Source organism: Phyllostomus discolor, chromosome 12 (genome assembly GCF_004126475.2).
Source record: "Phyllostomus discolor isolate MPI-MPIP mPhyDis1 chromosome 12, mPhyDis1.pri.v3, whole genome shotgun sequence".
NCBI lineage: Eukaryota > Metazoa > Chordata > Mammalia > Chiroptera > Phyllostomidae > Phyllostomus > Phyllostomus discolor.
Genome location: NC_040914.2, coordinates 32,331,244 through 32,350,176, shown reverse-complemented (window position 1 = coordinate 32,350,176; position 18,933 = coordinate 32,331,244). Strand labels below are relative to the sequence as shown.

Genomic DNA, 18,933 nt, shown 5'->3' with positions numbered 1-18,933 from the left:
GCCTGGGGAGGTAGGTGAGATTCCCCACAGCGATGGTCCGGCTTAGCAAAGGTCAGTGGACCAGGGATGGGCAAAAAAGTATGAAAACACATGAATGAAAAAGAATGAATGCAGAACCTGTAAATGGCCAAAGAATTTGTACAGTTTTGCTTAGGGTGGGTACATTTGAAGGTAAACCATCAAAAACGAATTGGCTGAAAACATTTCTAGGCTGACAATTACAGGGGGAGCACTGCGTTTAAAGTGTTTACAGGTGAGTCAGCAGCTTCCCTGGGTGCCTGCAAATAAAGGTCTGCCTGATGAGAGGTGTCTAATGGTCTGAATGTATTCATTTATCCATCCATCCGACTCACCCATCAGCCATCTGTCCATGCATCCACTCATCTATCCATGCATCTTTAATTCTTTCATCCATCCACCCACCCATCATTTATCTACCTGCACATCCATCCATCTACTCACCCATGAGTCATCTGTCCATCCATCCATCCATCCACCTGTCCATCCATCTTTAATTCATTCCTTCATCCACCTACCCATCATTTATCCATCCATCCATCCATCTACTCACCCATGAGCCATCTGTCCATCCATCCATCCATCCACCTGTCCATCCATCTTTAATCCATTCATCCATCCACACACCCATCATCCATCCATCTATTCATCATCCATCCATCCATAGGCACCACTTATTACATTCTCACTGGAGAAGAAACAGGGGAAATGGCTGTTTAGTAATAAAGGACTAGACAGCCAGGACCCATACCACTGTGCTGGAGGTTGTTAGTAGGTCGGTTCCCTGGCCTTTAATATAAACATATTTCTTTCTTAAAACCCTTATTAAAAAGACAGGGACAAGCTGGATCTCTGTGTGCCTAGTTATCCTTTGGAGTTCAGAATAAATGATTTTTTTTTAATGAGTCATGGTTCAATCGGCTTCACCCACTGTCAGTTTCAAGCTTCTTTTTTTTTTTAAAAGATTTTGTTTACTTATTTTTAGAGAGGGAAAAGAGAGAGAGAGAATCATCAACGTGTGGTTGCTGGGGGCTGTGGCCTGCAATCTAGGCATGTGCCCTGACTGGGAATTGAACCTGCAATGCCTGGTTTACAGCCTGTGCTTAACCCACTGAGCTACGCCATCCAAGGCCAGTTTCAAGCTCCCTTCTCTTCCCTTCAGTGTCACCTAAACAGGCCGCCCCACCACCAGGGTCTGGAACGAAACTCATCACACCACCCCAACGATAGATAGCCGAGGAAGAAACAAACGCACGAGTCTTCACAGTTAAGTCAGTTAGTCCTTTTTTAATAAATTTGAATTCATTCATCAACAAGTTTCATATTGTATCTATCACTCAATTTTGCTGATTTTTTTTTCATGTCAAATAATACCAAAAAAATTACATCAATGTGCTTAAGCAAAATTGGGTTTTATCTTTACAATGAGATGAGACCAACAAGGGCATCGGCCACGACAGCTATCGCCTGCTCCTTCTGGGATAGTCCTGTACTTACCTTGAACACACCCACTGACTTGTGAAGTGGGGATATGGGACCGGGGCGACGGGACGTGGGAGGGGGGCTGGCCCTGGGGAGGGGCCTGGGGTGGGAGCCAGTCTCGGGGGGGTCGCTGGTTACCCAGCTGTGAGGAGCTGAGTGTTTCAGGAAAACATGGCGCCTTCTGATGCGGTAGAGAAGAGGTAATCGATCCAAGGCACACTAGCTAGTGACCTGGGGAAATGTCGCCTGCCTGGGCAGCTCTCGGCCCCTCAGTGCCACTCTGACCCACGGGTCCCCGAGAGGAGAGCCAGGGTGAACACCACGAGGAAACAAACGATGTCACCCATTGTCCCGTTTGGCTCACGTGACATGGACTGGTTTTCAGGTAGAGGGTTAAAGTAAGAGTCACAGGGGGGTTTATTCTTTCGAGCCAGGAGATTCAAAGTGGGCTCCATTCTCTTTCTCTGAAATCGCCATGGGGGGACAGACCCCAATGGCACGGTGTCCCAGGTGCTGACAATGAACACTTACAGCCGCCACGTGCCTGTGCCCTTAGCAACCAGGCCCAGAGCCCTGGGAGGGGCTCCCTGGTGAACACATTGACTCCAGAGCTGGACAGGGGAGGGGCGCCTGTGACGAGGATGACCGTGCCGAGAGTCCAGGGTGCTGGCGTTAACCACGCACAGTATCAAGAGTGCACTTGGACTTGCCATGCCCGACAGGGGTAGGCTGCTCGTGACCTCTTTTTTAGTTCCCCTCAGATTCAGAGGGATGTGAGTGTCTGTCTCATGGGCTCGGCAGTGACACCTGTCTACAGCCCCGGGGCTGGCGAAAAAGGGTGACGCTGTGTTTACAGGTGACTCATCAGTCTTTGTCTGTGGGGATTCCTGGAGCCGGGCTCTCGCATTATCTCGAGTGTGGAACGAGTCCTCCTAACAAGATTCTCCTGGACATCTGGAGCCCCTCGGAAGCATTTTGGAAAGACAGGACTAGCTTAGAAAATGAACTCTTTATTATGCCGCGTTGTTGAGAAAGAAAGAGCATTCTATGCAAGATTCCCTTTTTCCTCTCCTTACGCAAAAGCTCTGGGCATGGGTAACATTCCCTCTACCTGCCCCTGAGCCCCAACAGTCACGTCCAAGGTCAGGTTTAGAAGTATCGGTCCAGCTCGCCCACTGGCTCCAGGGACTACCGTGTGGCAACGAGAGGTTTGGGGGGACCACAGAGAACCAAATGCAACTCTTTCTTGCCAAAGCAGTCAAGAGTTCTGCCTTTCGGGATTTCTCCCCAACGTTTAGAAATGGAGAAGCTATAAAATCATTTCGTTCGAAGAAAAGTTGTTTTCTTCTTCAATGGAGTAAAGCAAACACAGACCCAATGATCTTAAAAAGTTGTGTGTTTTTTGTACAGAATATATGTATGCATGTGTGTGTGTGTGTGTGTGTGTGTGTAGTTACAAACACTATTTATAGTATAGCTATTATGTTAACTTCATTGCAGTGTCTACAAAGTGGTAGGTTCCAGTCTTGGTGGCAAAAGCATATAAAAAGCTGAAAAGCTATTGTAACTATACCATGCAAATTGATATCCAGAAAACCTTGGGGGGAGGAGACTCTGCAGCTGTTGGGAGCCCCGTGGGGTGCCTGCCTTGGCTATTTGGGTACCTCGACTCTATGCGTCCGACATGGTTTGAATCACTCTTCCGCCTGGAAGAGTTCGAGTCACAGTTCTGGATAGTATAAAGTGTACACTGAAATCGACCACTGGCTGCGTTTCGTCCACGTGCCTTCGCGTTTCGGGGTTCCCCCTCTGCACATGCAGCTCCCTCTTTGAATTACTGGAGACAGAAAGAGATACCTGAAGTCTTGAAAGGGGGTAAGGTCACGAATGTCTTGGTTTCTTTAACATGTTAATGATAAGGCCACTTACAAGGTTTTTCCCCATCTGTTTAACTTTGAAGCTCCCCCGATGTTAGCCACAGGGGGAAAAAAATTGTCCGAGGAAAGCCAAAGACCAAGGAATCACTGGCTAGTCTCTAGATCAAAACAAAACCAGAGAGCAGGGTTTGGGGGTGGAGGGGGAGGCATTGAAGAAAAGTTGGAATGGAGGAAGGGGAAAGGATTTTATGGAAAATCGGTCCTGGTTTCTAGCGTGAGACTTTGCAGACTACGTTTAAACGCCTGACGGTGGGCTCCGAACTCTTACGGACTTCCACAAATTAAAGGTCGTTGTGGCCGCCCAAGGAAAACCTAGGGACGGTGTCTGCTCACCACGAGAGCCCAGGCCACGCCCACCCTCGGGAAGGCGGTCCCTCGTCTCCATGGAGACCAGGAGTCCCAGCTCTTAAGGGAACCCGGTGGGTCAGACTCTGGTCTCTGGACGGAACCAACCGAGTGTGAGGCAGAACTAACTGGCAGCTGGGGACTAATGTAGCAGTTCTTTTCGGACTCGTTTGCTCTTGTGTTTTCCTCTCCAAACGCTTCCCTTCCCTGTGACATCTGCCTGCACACCGTAGTCGTCTCAGTGTATGGATGCCTGTGGTAGAAATATTGTTTACAAAAAATATATCATCTCTTTTTTTTTTGTTTCTTTAGAAAGAGCTCATCTAAATAGTAAGTTAAGTTTACGTCTATGAAACCGGTGCACCGTGTCATGTGTCAACGAGCTTTAAAAAGTCCAAATACGGATGAGGCTGTGGATCAGAAGGAAAGTGTGTGTGGCCGGGCTGCTGTCCTTTGCCTCAAGAGAACGGTCATGGGTCAGTGCGTGATGCGGGTGAGGACCGGTCCCCCTCCCGCAGCGTCCCAGTTGGACCGGGAGGGGTGGGATGTGCTTAGGACACACGTCAGATGCGGAAATGAAGGCATGAGGATGTTTCTGGGTTTCCGACATGGAACAGAAGTGTTTTAGCTTCAATCGGAATATTCTAGATGACAGAAAGGAGTCACAATCACAGGAAAAAAAAAATAGGACATCGCATGCTGCCGTGAGAGCGAGCATAAGAACCGAAATCTGGCAAATATACATACATATGCATATTATGCAAATATATTTCCGAGTAACATACAATGTTATTTATAAAGAGGGAGCGGTGACGGAGAGACGAGGGGGAACGTCATCCTAGATGGTTTGACCTCAGAGGAACAAGATAACCTGAGACGTCTATGTTTCCCGTGAAATGTCAGGCCCGGAAATCCGTCCAGGAGACGTGGAACACGTTTTCAGTGATCGAAGTGGCAACTGCACGTCGCCACCGAGTCCCCACGGGACAGGCGAGCCGGTCCACGCGGCGTGAACACAAAGAGACACTGTACAGCAGTGGAGTACTTACAAGGAGAAGCCGTCCGTTCGTTTGCGAGTGGGTTTCCCAGGACGGGTGTTCGGACGTCCGCGTGGGCACTAGCTACGTTTAAGACGGTGGGCGGGCCCGTGACCTCACCCACACGACCAGTACAGAGACACACGTCCAAGCAGAGAAAGCCCATCGCCGAGAAAGCCGAGAAGCCTTCGCTTAGTAAACTGAAAGAGAGGGTATGAAGTGGGTGATCGGTTTGGAAGTTATCAACAGAGCCGTATGAGTTTCTGAAGGTTAAAGAGCGTCTTTCTGAGCTTTAAACAGAAACGGCTAACTTGGGACAGGAAAGGAGAGGGTTTGGGATGACATCATGTTTCGCGCCCTCATTCTCAAGGCATAATAGTTAGACAATGCTCGTCCCTTTCAATGAAGAAGAAAAAAAAAAAGAACTATGACTTTCTTTAATATGCATCCTGTGTTAAATTTGTCCAAGGCTGCAAAATGTATGTATGTGTATTTGTTTTACCCGCACACGGGCGCTGATACCCGCGTGTGAAAAACATATACACATACATCCTCATATACACGTGTATTTTATATATATGCTGAGAAAGTTCACATATATATACAATTGCGTATGTATATAGGTGCGTGTGTGTGCGTGTGTGTGTGTGTGTGTGTACAGGTATAAAAACTGGACAGGCAAAGTAATATTCCACTCGGTGTTAGATGAAGTCTTTGAAAAATCAAGTACAGTCACTCAGTTAACATAGTACAGCCAGTAAACCAGGTTGAAAAGGGAGAAAGTGAAGGGGAACACGATCCTGGACCACCGGTCTATGGCGTTCACGTCGGTCAGGTCGGGGATCTTGATTTTGAGCTGCGAAGACCTCCTGCGCAGGTGGGTCTTCTTGTGCGCGAGCCCCCTGTCCCCGAAGTGCCGGTGCCCCTCCCGAGGCACGCTCTGTTTCCTGTACTGGATTCCTGAGTGGTCGAAGGATATTGCTGAATTCCGCGTCTCGCCCACGCCGCCCGCCACCTCGTTCATTTCGTTGTGCACCTCCAGGGACGTCAGCAGGATGTTCCCGTGCGCGTCCACCTGCCGGGAGAGAAGGAGCGCGTGAGCCGGCCTGCGGGCGCGCCGGCCTGGCCCAGCGAGCCCCGGACGGAGCGGGCGCGCCGCTGCGCCACGGAGAGTCTGGGCCTGGGCGCGCCTGCCAAACCCGGCGCTGCACTCGGCTGCAGTGGGGAATGCCCCTTTGGAGGTTCAGCGGCGGTTTAGAGAGTTTATTTCCACGGAGCAGATTAGACAAAATAAGGGGAGGGGAGGCTTTTTCAAGTGGAAATTTCTCATTGTGCATACAGGTCCTTAGTAAAGAGAAGATGAAGGGACGGGTGCCTTTCAAGAGATTAACTTCGGTGTAACAACCATTTTTTTTTTTCACAACTGTAGGCTGAAGAGAAATGACTCTTCCAGCTTTTGTATTTTGATTTTGGAGGTCAGAGTGTCCCCTTTTCTGATACTATAAAAATACCCACATTTCAGTGCAGAAACTGGTGATGGCGCAGCACTGTGGTGGGCAGAGTCGGACCCCCGCCTGGCCCCCAGGTCCGCCCTGCATAGCCTCCTGGTCCTGGTTATGTTTAGGAGAGACTGAAGTCCCCTATTGGAGCCAAACTTGAAAACAAAAACGTTTATTTCTGTGCTAAAAGTCGCTTCAGACCCTTCAGGACCATGCCAGTGGTCTGTCTGTTGGTTACTGAACTTTCAACAGAGCAGCCCGGAGGCTCCAAGTCCCTAATGGGATGTGTGTGTAAGCTCCTTCCCAGCAGTTTTTAAACACAAAATTACTTATTGTAGACAGAGGGGAAAGGGGGCGGGGGAGAAAGGGAGAAACAGTGATATGAGAGAGAAATATCGATTGGATGCTTCTCCTTCGCACCTGAACTGGGGACTGAATCCCTCAACCCAGGCACGTGTCTTAACTGGGAATCGAACTGGCGATCTTTGGCTTTGCTGGATGATGCTCGACCGGCTACACAGCTAGGGCAGAAGATGCTTTTTTTAAAAAAAAAAAGTAGTAATGTCAAATAGTAATGTCAAATGTATTCTTTTCAATAAGTGATTGATTACAAACTTGGAAGAATGAAACTTTTCCTGAAGGTAGAAAAAACAAAAATGTTTAGCTCAAAAAAAACCCAAAAAACAACGCAATCCCACAAAAACTTGTCTACATTCTAAGTAACGTTTTAGACACAACAAAACTATGAGATGAAAAACCCGTCGTCCCTTCGGGAAAGGGGGATGTGTCACTGAGGACACACACTCGGAGGATCAGGATCCTTCCCCTGGATCGTTCACGCCGACACTCCTGCACACCTGCCGCATGCCGCACCCCGTGACAGGTGAGGGGCTGCATAGGAGCAAGAGAAGCTCCTTGCCCTGGAGATGTCTAGCAGGACACAGCTTCAAATGAAGAACAACTGCATTTCTAAAAATCTGCATATTCCTCCCTGGTTGGGTGGCTCAGCTGGTTGGAGCATCTCCCCGAACACCAAAGGGTTGTGGGTTCCATTCCCAGTCAGGACATGTACTAGAGGTGACTGATCAATGTTTCTATCTCTCTCTCTCGCCTTCTTCTATGTCTAAAATCAATAAACACATCCTTGGGTGAGGATTTAAAAAAGAATTGAAAACCTGCCCATTGCTCTTTAAACACTTTTTTAAAAACATACCTACATTACTATCCTTCCTAGTTATTAAAAATGCCATGTTAAAAGTTGTATCGAAATCTAGGTGATTATCATAAATAACTCTGTAGAACAAAAACCTAAATAAAGAAATGTCTTTCCCTGCCCAGGCTGGTGTGGCTCAGTGGGTTAAACAGGGGCTGCAAACCAAAGGGTCGTGGGTTCGATTCCCAGTCAGGGCACATGCCTGGGTTGTGAGCCAAGTTGAGCCCCCAGTAGGGGGCGCTCAAGAGGCAACCATACATTGATGTTTCCCTCCCTCTCTCCTTCCCTTCCCTTCTCTCTAAAAATAAATAAATATTTTTTTAAAAGAAATGTCTTTCCTTAAAGAGCGAGAAGGGAATATTTTGGTGACACGTTTACTGAGATGATCTTCTATGGTTCTAATGACTCAGTTTCCCCTGGCTTGAAAAAGAGGAGTTTTTTCACTTCTAACAAGGAAAGTGAACATCACCTCATCACTGGAACTGACCTGGTAGCAAATACCCCTTGTTCATACATACACGTCCCTGTGGACATTTACACGTCCGGGCCACGGGCCATGCACTGTGACAGCTGCAAAGCACTGGGTGCCATGCAGTCAAGGAGGCATGGCGGCCACCTGGAATGTGACCTGCCATCTCAGAAGCAGGGCACGTCCCATGAGAAAACGGGGACAAACCCAACTGGTGAGCGTAGGCAATGACAGAGGCAAAATGGGAGCCAATAGTAGCCAAAGAAAAGCAAGCAGAGTGTCATAAAGAAGAGTGTCTGTCTTAAGTCTTGTGGGAGGGAGGGTGTGGGCAAAGACGAAAGGGATTCTGGGAAGACAGACTCCAAGGCAAAGAGATCGTATTGCCTACGGTGATTCCAGGGGGTGCCCAAGGAGAGGAAAGAAAGTGAACGAGACGAAGTCAAGTGAACAATGAGTTGATTTTCTGACACATAATGACCCACTGGTACGAATTGATGCCCTGTCTTTCTATGCTTTTGGGAAGGGACTGACCAGGGCAGAGGCTCTAAGTCTGTGACCTGAACTCTCGGGAAGGGAACTTAGTCTCAGGGAAGCCAAACCGATTCCCTACCTATCCGTCAGTAACGTGCAAAATCGGAGTGCGCCTGAGCACCTTGGATATTTACGGCTACCTTTACATTTTTGTTTTATTTACTAATTTTGCTTTATTTACTAATTTTATTTACTTAAGGAGTGAGAGAGACATTGCTTTGTTCCACTGATGCATTCATTGGTTGATTCTGGAACCGATACAATTTACATCATTCCTATCTCAGAGTGAGCGAATGCTTGTAATGGAAAGGAAAATACTGGAGGGAATGGGATGTATATCTAATTAGTAAGACCTTACTGCAAAGCTGATTGGCCCCTTTCGACTTACAGTTTTCATTTAAATGAGAACCAATGTGAAGGAAATGTCCACCAAAATTATGGAAAGGTATTTTTTTTCTGAAAGAATTAAAGGGTTATTAAAATCTGTTAAGTCTTAGAAATCAAATATTTTACACAGATACTGTTAACCCTTGAACAGTGCGGGTGGGGGGAGCAGGGAAGGGGTTTGGGGTGCCGATTGCAGTTGAAGACACAAGTATCGCTTAGATTGGGGGATTCCCAATTGTGGGTCAAAAAAATGTATACCAATGTTTTCCTACCATCTAGAATTTAAATATGTAAAAAAAATTATTTATTGATTTTCTTAGGGAGAGAGAAAGAGAGGCGTGAATCATCAATTTGTTCTGTTGTTCCACTTATTCATGCATTCAATGGTTGATTCTTATATGTGCCCTGACTGGGGATCGAACCTGCAACCTTGGCAAATCAGGAAGATGCTCTAACCAGCTGACCTACCTAGCCAGGGCTGGAATTTAAATATTGAAACCAACAGAAATGATCATGGGTCTAATATAATACTGAAATGCACTGTACAGAATGATAACTTGCCATTTCAAAGCATTTCATGAATACTTCTTAGTTTGAAGAGTGTATCTCAAATCTACTATAATTAGAATCATTGATTTCAACATATGTTTTCTTTCTGCTCCATAACCTTAACAGATGTAAACATTTAAATAAAAAAAATCCCATGCAAACTATATCACAGAGGGATTTTTCTTTTTTCCTAAAAACACCGTAGAGATCTCATTTACTCCTTACCTCCAAGCTTCTATATAAGTAAAGCACTCTAGTTTTAGAAGAAATAAGAAAGTATTTGTCATTTGGGGGGTGGCATCCAGCTCTTTAGTAAGAGGACTAACGTCCATCTTGCAAGAATGACGACTTTCTGCCACTTGATGAAATTCAAATGCCAGCTGGTCACCCTGCAGAATACCACAAGGCCGGTGACCATCACTGCAGTCTGACTAGCTCCTGGGCGCAGAAACAACTCGGAATGAATAGAGGTTAACCACCAATAAGCGAGGGTCAAGATGGACGTGGCACCGCTGGTTGGAGGAGAATGTGAGGCACTCTGTGGCCGTGTTCAGCATTCCTGAATCAATCCCCAAGTTAGAATATTGTACAACCACTGGGTATAAGGATCAACAAAATCAGGGTCCCAAAGGCAGCTGTTGGTGGCCCAGATCTGCCCTTGGTGGCCCGCACAGCCTCTGAGGGCTGACATCCCTCACGGTGACCCACGGTCTCAGGAAAGACGGTGACAGCTCAAGTCCCTGCTGTCATCTAAGTGCCCCCCAGACCCCCCCAGCCTGAGGGCTTGCCTCTGTAATACAAGGGGACTCCCCAAGGCTAGGTGGGCAAACAGTCCTCAGAGATCTCCCTGAAAACGCGTGAGTGACGATAGTTATGAAGAGCCCGCAAAGACGTCGGCCCATCCATGGTTTGGTTTTGTGTAACGTTCGTGGTTTATTTTCTCCTTTTCCTGTCACTCACCCACATCCTGTGATACGGACTGTTTGGGGGAGGCTGGCTTCTAATTACAATGGTCACTACGTTCTCAGGTCTAGGAGTCAGCCGCAGTTTTGAACGCGGACTTTAAAGAGCATCATGTGCGCACTGAAGCTTCTGGAATGTGTGTCTCTGCGGCATGCACGTGGTTTCAAGCTGAAAGCCACTTGAGCCACAGGCTCAAGAGAAAGTTGTGCCACTAGAAGTGCCCGAATCAGGGGCCTTGCCCATCCTGGGAGGCGATTAGAGAGAACCACGGGTAGGGCAGAGAGAACTTCTATTTACTCAAGTCTCTTCTTATTGTCCTGCAATGACCCTTGGAAGCCCCCAAGGCGCATGACATCATCTTAGCCCAAGGCTCATGATGTCATCTCAGCTCAGGATGTCTTATAGGCTCCAATTATCATTTCTATCTCTGAACCTCTCCTCCACGTGGGGTCTGATTCTCTCATGTATGTGGGTTCCCATACATACAGATGTGTTAAATTTGGTTATTTTTTTATTGCAAAAAAATAAAAGAAAAACCAGCTAGTAATGCATTTGTAAAAAAATAAATAAATAAATAGCCTTGGCTGGTGTGGCTCAGTGGATTGAGTGCCGAATTGTGAACCAAAGAGTCGCTGGTTCAATTCCCAGTCAGGGCACATGCCTGGGTTGCAGGCCAGGTCCCCAGTAGGGGGTGCTCGAGAGGTAATCACACATTGATGTTTCTCTCCCTCTCTTCCCCTCAGTATAAAAATAAATAAATAAAACCTTAAAAAAGTAAATAAAAAAACAGGCATTTGCATGTTGACTTCAAACTTTCACAGTTGATCTACGATTACACATAAAAAATATGAGCATGTAAAGGTTTTAACAAAACTTCTCGGAAAACAGAAACACATTTTCAGAAAAACAAACAATAAAGGTGGATCACAAATGAACTAAAATGTTTTGCTGGATCTGATTTATAATATATTCTTTCTACATTACATTAATTCTCTCTGTGGATATGAGAGATTTGGGGTTTTTGTTTAAAAGTGTATGCTTCATGCCCCAAAAGGTATTTCTTTCACACAATTTGATTGTTCTAAATGGTATCATTTAGAAGAAAGGGAACAAATTTGTAATTTAAGTTACGAGAAAAGTCGGAAAAATAGCATTGTGTGTCTGTGTGGCAGAAAGAATAATGGTGTGATGAAGCCTAGTGTCTCTCTTTTTTAAAAATGATTTTATTTATTTTATTTTTAGAGAGAGAGGAAGGAAGAGACAGAAACATCGATACAAGAGAGAAGCATTCATTGGTTGCCTCCTGTGCACCCGGACCAAGGATCAAACCCCGACCTAGGTATGTGCCCTGACCGGGAACTGAACCCACAACCCTTTGGTTCTGGGATGATGCTCAACCAACTGATCCATAGCGGCCAGGGCTGGAAATATATTTTTGAGGACTTTCTGGGATGTAAGGCATGGAAAGACCGAGACAAAAATGATGTAGAAACGATAATGTGCTTTCACTAAAATATTGTATATAATTGTAACAACATATTGCTTTAAAAAAATAATAAACCAAAATGGCATCTAATGGCAAAGTTGCTCTGTAACTGGAAGGATGGAAGAGCTTGCTGAGCTGGGATGGACGGGGTGGGGCTACGTTATGCTTCCTTTGGAGTATGTGTGTGGCCCCGGGGCCTTCCGAAAGCAGCGCACAGCCCTTGGCCACTGCTGTTCAGGTCTCGCTGCACCTAGCAGGTCCTGGGATCAGGGCCAGTCTGTGACAGCCCCAGGGTGGGGCGCTGCTCCTGCCTTGCACTATGGACCTCGAACCAGAAGACTGCGCTGGCTGGGGACCAAAGAGGGGTCTACCAAGTGTCCATAGAGAAGTGCCATGCTGGGTCTCACTAGATTTGTCATGGTGCCACCTCAGAGTGTCATTTGTTTCAGTAACTACACGTCTTATCCTTTTCCCAGGAAACTGGGGAGCTTTGGCCTCTTTGCTTCTGCAATGGTTTTGGCTGTATATAAAACTCAGTGACTTGCCCTGGCCAGGTGGCTCAGTTGGCTGGAGCGTCATCTCATACACCATTAGGTTGTGGGTTCAATTCCTGGTCAGGACACATAATACCTAGGTTGTGGATTTGACCCCTGGTTGGGGAGCATATGAGAAGCAACTGATTGATGTTTCCCTCTCACATCGATGTTTCTCTCTCTCTCAGATCAATAAACATATCCTTGGGTGAAAATTTAACACATTATTTAAAAAACTTCAGTGACTTGCCAAAGGCAACCTTTCAGATTATGTTGACATCTCCACATAACACCTGCTCAAGGGTTATGCGAGTGACCCTAGCGATGGATGAGCCCTGGGGTCAGGGTGAATGGGATGGGTGGGTGGATGGGATGGGTGGGGGGAGTGGGTGGGCGGTCAAGATGGCGGACGGCCTACCCGGTTGCCTTCATTCTTTGAACGGTCGTTCTTGGCCTTGGCTGTCTTCTCCGCAAGCTTCTTCTGCCTCTGGGGGCCTCTTCCGAAGAAAATGTAGTTGACAAAGGCGTACTCCAGCAGGGCCAGGAACACGAAGACGAAGCAGCCCATGAGGTACATGTCGATGGCTTTGACGTAGGGGATTTTGGGCAACGTCTCGCGAAGGTGCGTGTTGATGGTGGTCATGGTGAGAACCGTGGTGATCCCTGCAAAGGAAACACAGGGGTGAGCGACCGAAGCTTCTCCCCTCTATTCCTTGCTGTTCACTTCCCCTTTGGATTTTCTCCAACAGCGCGAAGCAGCTAGAAATAATGGGTTTGCCCTGGCTGATGTGGCTTAGTGGACTGAGTGCCGACCTGCCAACAGAAGGGTCACTAGTTCGATTCCCAGTCAGCGCATGTGCCTGGGTTGCAGGCCAAGTCCCCAGTAGGGGGCGTGCTAGAGGCAGCCATACATTGCTATTTCTCCCTCCCTTCCCCTCTCTCCAAAAAGAAATAAAAATCTTTAGAAGAAAGAAATAATGGGTTGGTTATTACTGGGTGACCAAAACGCAATACAGAATAGGGTGTGTCTTTGGGCAGCAGGCCACACTTTGAGCCACGAGTCAGGACACTGGTATCTGTCCTCCCTGCTGGGCACCACGCCACCTCAGCGGGTCCACAGACAAGACAGACCTGAGATTGAGGGAGAGGGGTGTAGGGAGGCAGAAGGGACAGTGCTCCTGGCGGAACTTGGAAGAAACGAAAGTATACCCGAGTTTCATGTAAAACGCTGAGAGTCCAGGTGAAAAACTTCTGGGAAGAAGAGTGAATCTAGGAAGAATCTGAGGACCTAAGAAGACATCTAGGGCTGGGGAGGTAAGACCGTTAGAGAGGCTCAGTGAGAAAGAAAATGATTTTTTTTTTTAGAGAGAGAGAAGGGAAGGAGAAAGAGGGAAACATCAATGTGTGGTTGCCTCTTGTGCGCCCCCTACTGGGGACCTGGCCCCTCAGCCTAGCCTCGTGCCTTTGACGGGGAATCAAACTAGCTCAACATGACTGCTGAGGGCATGCATGGAGATCGGTGATGTCAGAATAGGTTAAGATTCTCCTTAAACATAACATCACCTGTCCCTGGGGACTTCTGAAATCTGAAAATGGCAATGGGCTCATGAGAGTTCACAAATGAGGAAATGTCGGGCAGGAGCTACAAAATGAGGCGTTCTCGCCATTATTCAAACGAGTTTCAGGTGGCTACTACTGTTCCTTTTCACCTCCACATGGATTGAAGGGCTGGAAGGCTCTGCCTGAGGGGCTGCTCAGCGCTCCAGGTGACTATTTTAAGTGGACATGCACAACACAGGCCTCTGTGGATGTCCCTGCCAGGAAAGGGGCAGGAAGAATCCAAGGACAGAGAAAGGCAGTGTGTCACAGGCAATCGGCCTGGTAAATGTGGCCCTCGAACGGGTGAGGACGCAGGCCCACGCCCATTGGTACGTGCTCCATGGTCCCAAGCAGGGGGATGCTGGGGTGGGAGCTCCAGCCGTTCCAGTTTGGGCTCACATGATCTCTTAGCTTAGGAGGCTGCTGCCTTTGCTGATTCTTTCTACCATGTATCTGGATGCTGTGGGGGGTGGTGGATGATACAGGGTCACAGCCTGGACCACCAGGTGCGTGGGAGCACGCGGCCAGACCCAAAGCTCAGCGCTGCCACTTCCCAGGGGTGTGGCCTCTCAGACCGGAAGGGTCCAGAGACGTCATCGTAGGAGTGTCCAACCCGCTGCCCACGGGCCACATGCAGCCCAGGGTGGCTATGAATGCAGCCCAACACAAAACCATAAATGTACTTAAAACCCTTTTTTCTTTTTGCTCATCAGTTTTTGTTAGTGTTTGTGTATTTTATGTGTGGCCCAAGACTACACTTCTTCTTCCAGTGTGGCCCAGAGACCCCAAAAGGTTGGACGCCCCTCGTAGGGCTGTTGTGAAGGGTACAGGCAACTCCGGAGAAGCAGTGGCAGCAATCTGATAGGTTCACATTGTCAATCACACGCATCACCATCATCACAGAAAGATAAATGCCTTCACCACCTCTGGTTTCTGAGTAGCCTTGCTTAGAGGGGACCCGTCCGACGTGGTTGGGCGGAGGAACCTCCTGCGTGCTCTGGACTGAGCTGTGAAGTTTTTCTACTGATTCTTGGCCTCCAACCATTTCTCACTGAGATGACGCTCATGAAACATTGTATTTGAAAAACTGCATTGATAACGATGACTGATACACACATATGAGTATAATTTACATCATTGAATCAGAATCTGCCTTGGTTCTCTTCTCCGTGATCAAAATCCCACGGTCTCCATTGTGTCAGCATCCATCTCGCTTTTAGAAGGACAGATGCACAGCTCTGGCTGGTATAGCTCAGTGGATTGAGCATGGGCTGCGAATCAAAGCATCGCAGGTTCGATTTCCAGTCAGGGCACGTGCCTGGGTTGCAGGCCACGGCCCCCAGTAACCGCACATTGATGTTTCTCTCTGTTTTTCTCTTTCTCCCTCCCTTCCCTCTCTCTAAAAAAATAAATAAAATCTTAAAAAAAAAAAAGAAGGACGGATGCTATTTTTCACGGGTGAGGGGACGCCAGGGTTTTGAGATTACAGCCTCCCGCTTCGCAGACCAGTGGCTTCTGACACTAACAGGTCAGTGCAGCTGGGGCCACACCCTGGGCAGCAGAAGCATAAAATTCTGAGGTGCAGAGACAGTGGTGCAGCTCAGCTGGCTGGAACCAATGTTCGCAGCAGAAAGACAAGCCCAGGCAACCCCAGCTCTGGCCGAGCCCCTAGCCAGAGGGATAGCGCCATCGGGGGGGCCTCTGCTGAGCACCTGTCTATGTAGACTTGAACAATTAAGAATTCATTTAACAAAGAGCTGAAGGACCCTGGCCAGGTAGCTCTGTTGGTTAGAGCACCCTCCGGATACACCAAGGTTGAGGGTTCGATCCCCAGTCAGGGCACATACAAGAAACAATGAATGAATGTGTTAATAAGTGAAACAACAAATTGATCTCTCTCTCTTCTTTTTCTCTCTCTCTCTCTCTCAAAATCAATAAATAAAAAATTTAAAAATGAGATGCATTGATCATTTTAAAGGCTGTGAGTGTGGTGGGAGGAATTTCTCCAAATGAAGGCCTCCAAAAACATGACCATATCCCCCTAAAAAGGTACGGAGCATGCCCTGGCTGGTGTGGCTCAGTTGGTTGGAGCACCATCCTGTGGACTAAAAGGCCACAAGTTCTATCCCCGGTCAGGGCACATACCCGGGTTTCAGGTTTCGTCTCTGGCTGGGGTACATACCAGAGCAACTGGTCAATGTTTCTCTTTCATCTCTCTCTCCCCACCCCTCTCTCCTCCCTTCCGCTAAAATCAGTAAACATATATTCAGGTGAGGATTAAAAAAAAGTGACATAATGGAATACTACTTGTCCATAAGAGAGAAAGAAATCTTATGCTTTGCAATAGCATGGATGAGATTTTTACACTGAGTGAAATGAGCCAGTCAGAGAAAGACAAACACCATATGATTTCACTCACGTGTAGACTCTCATGAACAAACTAAACTAACAAACTGAATAGAGACAGAGTCATGGATACGGAGGACAGACAGACAGCTGTCAGAGAGGAGGAGGGCTGGGGACTGGGTGAAAAAGGGGAAGGGATGGAGCAAAAATAAATAAATCAAATTCATAGACAAACAATAGTAGAGCGATCACCAGAGGGAAAGGAGGGTAGGGATGGGCAGAAGAGGGTGAAGGGGGGATACATGGTGATGCAGGGAGACTGGACTTGGGTAGGTGAGCACACAGTACAGTACAATGATGATGTGTGATTGCATGGGACACCTGAAACCTATATAATTTTATTAACCAGCATCACCCCAATAAATGCAATTAAAAAAGATACCTGCTTTCATGCGGTGTAAGGAGGTTGGGTTTATTACAACCCACTTCAGAGAGACTATCTCTTTAATGATTGCAGAAGACAATGTTTGATCATTAAGGAGCTATAGAATTTTTATACTGAGAAAATTGAGAAATGTGCATTTTTCAGAGCCCCTCACTCCTACTGATGCAGATAATTATGGGTCTCTGGTGCTCATATTTCTAATTCTCTCAATAATAACAAAAAGATCTGCAGCCAATTCACTATGAAGCTCATGAAGCTTCAGCTTTAGGTCACGGGCCTTGTTCAGGCTGAGGGCAGGGGCTGTCCTGTGAGTTTGTATTTCTATATTTTCTATTCCTTTTTTATTTTTACTTATTTTTATTTTTAAAGATTTTATTTATTTATTTATTTTTAGAGAGGGAAGGGAGGGAGAAAGAGAGAGAGAGAGAAACATCAATGTGCAGTTGCTGGGGGCCGTGGCCTGCAACCCAGGCATGTACCCTGACTGGGAATCAAACCTGCGATGCTTTGGTTTGCAGCCCCAGCTCAATCCACTGAGCTATGCCAGCCAGGGCTCTTTCTATTCCTTTTTTAAAAGAGCCCCCTGGAATTGTCTACGTGAATAGCTCTACAAAATCTGTATCTGCCCCTACAAATTCATTTCAGCTCCGACTCTGCCAGTGAGAAGAGGAGGTAGTTTAACCAAGATTAATATAGTACCATATGCAATAGAAATACAGGGTCCAGCAGAAGTAAGACCATGGCATGTGGTCAGTAGGGAATGTGAATGTCTCGCACGAGGTGGACAGCAACTTGAACATGTAACCTATAATGCCCCGTGGTGTGCTTGAGTGTGATCCTGTTATGTTGCAGGATGACACGCTTATGATTTTGTAATAGAAGATTTTGTAATAAAAAGGGGGTGTTATTTGTGCCAGATCCCATATATAACAATTAGTACATTATGTTCAGCTCTTTGATACTTTCTTCTCCAAGTGGTTTTTTTAATTAAATTTATCAGGGTGACCTTGTTTCATTAGATTATACAGGTTTCAAGGGTACACTTTTACCACACATCATCTATATAATTGTACTGTGTGCCCACCTCCCAAGGTCAGGTCTCTTCCTGTCTCCATATCTTTGACCTCCTTTACCCTCCTCACACCCCCACCCCATCCCTCTGGTTACCCCCATACTGTTGTCTGTGTCTATGAGTTTTTGTTTATTTGCTTTTCTTGTTTGTTCATTTGTTGCTTTCAGTTTCATATCCCACATCTGAGTGAAATCATATGGTTCTTAACTTTTTCTGTCTGACTCGTTTCGCTTAGCGGGATATCCTCAAGGTCCACCGTGTTGTCACCAGTGACAGTGTGTCATCTCTTCTTATGGCTGAGTACTGTTCCATCGTGTATGTGCCACATCTGCTTTATCCAGTCACCCAACAAAGAGATTTTCAAATTCAACTAACATCTTTAGAAATAGCTACCTCAGTGTCTTAGGTCATCATCATGTGTATTGCATGAGAAAAATATCTTATCTTTTTAAGTAAAATTTTAAATTAATTTGAGAGAGAGAGAGAGAACATCTATTTCCTGTTCCACTTACTGATATACTCATTGGTTGTTTCTTGTATGTGCCCTGACTGGGGATTGAACCCACGACCTTGGTGTATCGGGACAATACCCAGCCAGGGCAAACACCTAATCTTGAATCTGACTGTGCAAATGCACATACCTATGCATCTAAAGTGGCACACTCACTTGCACGCATATACACACAGTCTCCCAGAAAAAAAGTTTAACCAACTCAAATCCTGGGAAAAGATGAAGAACAGCAAAAGGAAGAAAGAGGGAAAACTGGGACCCTGAATTCTCATACTTCTCTGTGAGCTGACTTACCAGCAAATGATTCATTGATTTCAGCCAATTTTAAAAAGTAGTATTGATAATTCTTCTTTCAGGAATTAAATTTACTGCCCCCCTCAAAAGAGTGAGGGACTATAATACTTGCTCTTCAGCTCTGAACTTACCTAAAATGTATTTGAATGTTTATTTTGCTCAATGTTTTCATAATAATTAGCTGAGTAGAGAATAATATTTCTGAAAATATAAGCCT

At 46.5% G+C, this 18,933-nt stretch overlaps 1 protein-coding gene across 2 annotated transcripts in view; it reads right to left on the bottom strand.

Annotated features, from left to right (window-relative positions):
* Nucleotides 1–1,287: 1,287 nt before the first annotated feature.
* The window catches only part of GABRB3 (gamma-aminobutyric acid type A receptor subunit beta3), a 250,313-nt gene continuing 232,667 nt past the window's right edge, over nucleotides 1,288–18,933 (bottom strand). Inside the window, exons 9-10 of one of the 2 annotated variants that reach the window (XM_036012758.1) lie at nucleotides 12,868–13,112; nucleotides 1,288–5,894 (exon numbers count right to left, since the gene is read on the bottom strand). In XM_036012758.1, the coding sequence (XP_035868651.1) occupies nucleotides 5,556–5,894; nucleotides 12,868–13,112 (584 nt within the window). In that variant the 3' untranslated portion in view covers nucleotides 1,288–5,555. The remainder of the gene's footprint in view (nucleotides 5,895–12,867; nucleotides 13,113–18,933) is intronic. The other variant, XM_028503673.2, reaches the window with a different exon arrangement.